The 6,586-nt window shown below is 44.8% G+C and overlaps 1 protein-coding gene across 1 annotated transcript; it reads left to right on the top strand.

The window, feature by feature from the left end:
• Positions 1-1,501: 1,501 nt before the first annotated feature.
• On the top strand, positions 1,502-6,529 carry LOC106752902 (the record flags this gene model as incomplete). The annotated part of the gene is made up of 1 exon (XM_014634688.1): positions 1,502-6,529. A coding segment is annotated over exon 1 (5,028 nt), but the record flags the coding sequence as incomplete, so codon positions are not given.
• Positions 6,530-6,586: the final 57 nt, after the last annotated feature.

The raw sequence follows: 6,586 nt of genomic DNA, 5'->3' as shown, positions 1-6,586 counted from the left end.
AATGTCATCCTGGACCTGACAACGTCACTAGGGTAGTGACCGTCAAAACTGCTAATGGCACGTTTCGCCGCAGCACAAAGAAAGTCTCTCCTCTGCCTATCGAAAATAGCATTGTTGGGCGCAATTAACTTTCCAATAAATTAACATTTTAATTTTCTCGTTTTGCGCAGGTGCAAAATAATGAAAATACCTCTTCAACTGCCCAAGTTTTCATTTTAAACCGTTTTACTTTTGGATTACAAAGAAAAGAGTTAATCGAATATTTTCTTAATTTTTACATTTAACTTAAATTTAAGACCACTTTTGTTAATTTTAAATATACAATCTCAAATCCTATACTCTTATGCCTATTTAGGATCTAACAATAACTGAAGTTGTTCATTATCTTTTAGATTACTTTCTATTTGTCAGTACCTCCTTGTTATACATTACTTCTATTATGTATTTCGAACGGCTATTGCCGTTCAACGGGGGGAGTCTGTTCAGTCGCGAACCGAGGTTTCTCGGGGTTACCGCGTCATCCATCCAGGCGGGGCACCCTTTCCAACCCCCGCGCTCCTGGACACGGGCTATGACCTACTTTCCCCAGCGGGCCCCATCCACTTTCACCTATCACAAAGGCTCTGGAAACTCTTTCCTTTGCAGCCAAGAGTCAGTCGAAAAATACATCCTCGACACCTCACACGCGACCGAGCGGTTTCCTTCCGTCAGACTGTTACGGCTCAATACAGTTCATTTCCGTACATCTTCTCTTGTTATTTCAACCTCCTTGGACCGCTTAAGTGCCGTTCCAGGCTTCCTCCGCAGCACTTGCTGTTCGGGGAAAAACATTGGTCCCTCGGGCCGGATACTGCCGCGTACCTGTGGAACGAAAATCGCGAAGATTCGGAAATCAGTGAAACCATCGCTGCGTTCGGACTCCGAACTTTGTGCCAATTCGTCCAACGCTTGTAGCCGGAAAACTTGATCGTGCGTTACACTTCCACAAGAGTTCGTACACAACTCGCGCCTTTAAGTGCCTTTCCATGGTGTTACGTCGTGTGTCTTTGAGCAACTAGCTCTTCACGCGGCAACGTGTGCGAACATGCCCCCAACTAGGCGGGCTTTCACGTGAAATTACGCCAACTAGCATTCGGAAATAGTGCGATTTCCTGAAGGAAACAAAACAAAGGTGAACTCAACGGTTATCAATACCTGGACAAAATCGTGTGAAATGCATTCGGACAAGAACTGGGCCTACTAGCCAAGCTGTGGTCACGTGTCAGGTCTGTTGCGATCGTAATGCATGCGCATAACTATCCTCTTTGATTTAGTAAGCTCGTTAGCTTTTTTCACCTTTGTTTGCAAAACGTCACCAATCAGGCATCAGTTCCTTGAACCCGACGAGATTTTTTGTTTTGTTTTCTTTGTCGTCAACCATTTTTCTTACTGATTTGCTTCTACGTGCTTTAAATCATATTTTTCTAATTATCGTCATTTTAATCTTTACTCCTTAAGCAAAATGGCGGAAAACGCTGACAAAATCAAAGCCCTCCACCGCAAAAGAGGTGTCATTTTGGGGGGAATTACATCATTCTCGAAAAAGCTAGATGAGTGGAGAGATAAAGAGGTGGATCGGGACAAGTATGTACTACAGCAATATCTCGATTCCTTTGTAAAAGGCTTTGACAAATTTGACCCAATTCAAGAGGAACTCGAAGACCTCGACGAAAGAGAGATAGACCAACGGCAAGTCATACAGGATCGCTTTGATGTAGCTGTTGCTCGAGCTAAAGGGTTGCTGAGTGAATATGCTGTCTCTGATGACGGTGAATCCACGAGGTCGAACAACAGCGCATCATTTCAATCCGCTGCTTCCTCCCAAAATTCTGATCGCCATGTAAAATTACCGAAGATAGATTTACCAAAGTTTGACGGAACTCTCGAAAATTGGGCCTCCTTTTATGACCTTTTTTCTACATTAATTGACGAAGACACGGCTCTTTCTGCATCGGCCAAACTTCATTTTTTGCGCAGCTCTTGTACGGGCAAAGCTGCACGTTTAATCGAATCTCTAACTACTAAACCAGAAAATTATGAAAGCGCGCTCAAACTCCTTAAGAAAAAGTTTGACTCTCCACGTCGTGCTCTTAGGGCCCACTGGACGAAATTGCGGGAATACCCCAAATCGCCCAAGGACACGCCCACTTCTTTGGGTGAGCTAGTTGACTTATTCAATCAAAATCTGAAAGCAATGGAAAATTTAGGTGCACCGGTGGATCAGTGGAGTGTACCTTTAATTGACCTCATTTTAACCAAAATCAGTCCCTACACTGCCTGGCAGTGGGAATTAACCTTAGATGAGACTGACAATAAGATGCCTTGTTACACGCATTTGCTGAGCTTTTTAGAAAGGAGAGCTAGCTCAGTGGAGCTGTCTAACTTCGATTCTGCCTGTAAGAATGTAGCTAAAGTGTCATATCGCTCAAATTATAACAACAACAGTTCGCCGGTCCCATCAGTAAAAAAACCCGCGCAAAATTTCAGTGCGACTAGCGCACCTGCCAAGTCTGACAAAAAAAAAACATGCCCCCTTTGCTCGGAGCCGCATCCTTTGTATTGGTGTGATCAATTTAAGAGTATGTCCACAGAAGACAGAAAAATTACTGCGCAACGTGAATCCCTGTGCATGAACTGTCTCGGAAATCACACCGGCTTGTGCAAGTCTAAGCACCGTTGTAAAATTTGTAAAAACAATACGCATCACACATTACTTTGTTGTCAAAATTCCGAGAAACCACAGCCAGAATCCCCGAAATTTGCTGGTGTTATTAACACTCCAACTAGTGAGTTAATTACGACCGCCTTGGTTAACGTTAGCAATTATGACGGTAAAAGTGTCCTTGCTCGGGCGCTTGTTGACACGTGTTCCTCAATGCATTTTATGACTATAAATTTAGCGCAACGGCTAGGTTTGAAGGTAAGGAAGGACCCCTCTCCCATTTCTGTCTTAAACTCAATAACGACAATTTCGGGGGGCACCGTGTCCGCCATTATTAGGTCTCGTTACAATGGATACGAACGGGAGCTGACTTTTCGCACAGTTGATCAAATTACGGGCCTGGTTCCCGATCAACCAATTGATAGGCGTTTGATGAAAATACCTTCAAATATACGGCTTGCTGACCCAGAATTTCACCGCCCTGCCCCAGCTGAAATTCTCATCGCCTCAGGTACAGCGCTCTCTATGTTGTGCCAAGGGCAAATTAATCTCTCCCAGCCTGGTGGTCTGGATCTTTACTTGCAAAAAACCATGCTCGGGTGGGTCATCGGGGGGAGCGTTCCCTCGGAAAGCGCCCAATCTATGGCCTCCTGCCATCTCGTAACTCTTAATTTCGACCTCAAACAATTTTGGGAAAGGGAGGAAGTTCCTCAAATGGAAGTATTAACCAAATGCAAAAATGAGGAAGAAGCACTTTGCGAAGAGCACTTTCGCAGCAACATAACCAGAAATTCAGAGGGGCGCTATGTTGTTGCTCTACCTTTCAACGAAAGGGTAACAGAATTGAGGGAGTCCAGGTCAATGGCCGAAAAAAGGTTAGCCGGCCTCAAAAGAAGGCTCCAATTAAACCCTGAATTAAAAGAAAAATATTGCTCTGTGATGAAAGAATACCTCACGCTCGGTCACATGTCGCCAGTGGAGGTAAGGGGAGGGGAAAAAGGATACTATCTTCCCCACCATGCAGTGACGAAGGATTCGCTAACGACCGCAGTCCGCGTGGTTTACGACGGCTCAGCCAAAACCTTCCCCGACGGCCCATCCCTCAATGAAACCCTCCGTGTGGGGCCAACCATACAACCTGACCTATTCAGTCAACTCCTTAAGTTCCGCATACATAACACGGTACTAACTGGTGACATTGAAAAAATGTACCGGCAATTTTTGGTTCGTAAGCAGGATCGTAAGTATCAGCGTATTCTTTGGCCCGACGCTGAAGGTCGCACTCAAACTTATGAACTCAACACGGTAACATTCGGCTTGGCACCGGCCTCATTTTTGGCAATCAGGTGCTTGCATCAATTAGCTGAAGATGAAGGGAAGAATTTTCCGCTCGCCGCTGAGGTGCTAAAGAATGAATTTTACGTTGACAATGCGCTAACCGGGGCGCCAACAGTTACCGCCGCAGTTCTATTGCGACAGCAACTGACTGAAATTTTAAGCAGGGCGGGTATTAACATTTACCAATGGGCATCAAATGTACCTGAAGTTTTACACGATCTACCGCCGGAGAAAATCAATAAACAGTTGGTTTTAAGCAACTCGACAATTAGCACCCTTGGACTGAAATGGGATGCTAATAGCGATTCGATCACGTACACTGTTGCCAACTTACCTTTGAATCATATTGTTACAAAACGATCCATTCTTTCCGAAATCTCAAAAATATTTGACCCCTTGGGCCTCTTAGGTCCAGTCATAATATATGCCAAAATATTAATCCAAGAGTTGTGGAAATTAAAGTTACACTGGGACGAGTCATTAACATCGAGTTTGCGCCAGGTGTGGCTTAAATATCGGCATCAACTATCCCTTTTAGATCATTTAAGTTTTGGTCGCAAAATTTTAATTGAGCACCCCGTTCGCGTTGAATTACACAGTTTTGGAGACGCAGGGACAAAAGCGTACGGATGCTGCCTATACGTTCGATCTATCGATGTTCATGGTAATATTCTAACAACGTTACTGTGTGCTAAATCACGGGTAGCACCCATAAAAACTGTGTCGATACCCAGGCTGGAACTTTGCGCCGCGCGCCTCCTGGCGGACGTAAGCACAAGCGTAAAGGAGCAAATACCTATAAACTTTGATCAAATATTTTACTGGACCGATTCTACTGTTGTGCTAAACTGGTTGCATACCTATCCGGCATCCTTGCAAGTTTTTGTGGCCAACAGGGTTGCCGAAATTCAAACAAAAACGGATATAAAAAATTGGGGTTTTGTCCGCACGTTTGACAACCCAGCTGACCTGATGACGCGTGGTCAGCTGCCNAAAAATTTTCTCAAGGAATCAATCTGGCAACATGGCCCTCCTTGGCTCAGCCACCCTGAAAGTGAATGGCCCGTTTCAAACTTCTTGGCCGAACCCAATAATGTTCTTGAAAAGAAAAAGGTTCAATGTTTTGCCGTAACAACATTTGACCCCTCATTGTTTCAGAAATTTTCATGCATTTTCAAACTTCAAAAAATCATTGCCCTTTGTAAACGCATGAAAAACAAAAATAAACACGGTCACGTTCTACTCGACGCAGCGCGAGAGGTAGCCATAAAAAATTCCGGCACTACGGTTACCGAACTCAACTTAGCCTTAAAAACTATAATGAATACAGTTCAAAACTCCAATTTCAATGAAGAAATGCACTATCTCAAAAAGGGGGAACCGGTCCCATCACACAGCCGTCTACAGCCCCTAAACCCTTTCTTAGACAAGGATGGACTCATTCGGGTAGGGGGACGGTTGAAAAACGCAGCGTTGCCATTTGAACAACGTCACCCCTTAATTCTTCCAAAGGATAACCATGTGACTCGTTTGCTCATCGAGGCCGAGCACACGATACATGGGCACGCAGGGATTCAGGCAACACTGTACGCTCTCCGCAGACGGTTTTGGGTGCTGGACGGACGCAATACGATTCGGAAGATCCTAAGGCAATGCGTTCATTGTGCCAAGCTCAAGCCTGTCTCGGTCGACTACCTGATGGGGGATCTGCCCGCCGCGCGTGTGACTCCAGCTCGCCCATTCAGCCGAGTGGGGATCGACCTCTGCGGCTATTTCTTCTTAAAAGAGAAAAAATATCGCAACAGAAATCAAGTGAAAGCGTATGTTGTTGTTTTCGTGTGTTTCGTCACAAAGGCGGTTCATTTAGAATTGGTAACGGACCTTTCCAGTGACTCATTCATAGCCGCTCTTCGGCGATTTATAGCCCGCCGCGGACTATGTTCCGACATTTACTCAGATAACGCAACCAATTTTTTAGGAACGAATAACCAAATGAAAGAGCTAGAAACCCTATTTTCTGACTCTAAACATCAAAACTCTGTACATGCCTTTGCAGCCAAAAACTGCATACGCTGGCATTTCATACCAGCAAAATCGCCTCATTTTGGTGGGCTCTGGGAATCCGCTGTAAAATCCTTCAAACATCATCTTTTGCGGGTGGTAAAGGGAGCACTTTTTACTTATGAAGAATTTTATACTTTTTGCACAGAAATAGAAGCTATCCTAAACTCAAGACCTATTTCCCCAATGTCATCTGATCCCAATGATCTCCTTGCCCTTACCCCTGGTCATTTTCTGATTGGTGATTCTTTAACGAGCTTGCCTGATCTTGAGCTTAGGGATACGCCTGTCAATCGTCTTTCGCAATGGCAGCACATTCAACAGGTTAAGCAGCATTTCTGGTCTCGTTGGCAGCAAGAATACTTGAACGAGCTGACGGTACGTCACAAATGGACCAAAGACATGCCCGGCATTCAAACCGGCGCCCTGGTACTCCTGCAAGATGAAAAATTACCGCCGCTTCAATGGAACATGGGTCGGGTAGTC

The sequence above is a fragment of the Vigna radiata genome, unplaced genomic scaffold (genome assembly GCF_000741045.1).
Source record: "Vigna radiata var. radiata cultivar VC1973A unplaced genomic scaffold, Vradiata_ver6 scaffold_738, whole genome shotgun sequence".
NCBI lineage: Eukaryota > Viridiplantae > Streptophyta > Magnoliopsida > Fabales > Fabaceae > Vigna > Vigna radiata.
The sequence above is the reverse complement of the archived record's forward strand: the minus strand, read 5'-3'. Positions and strand labels throughout refer to the sequence as shown.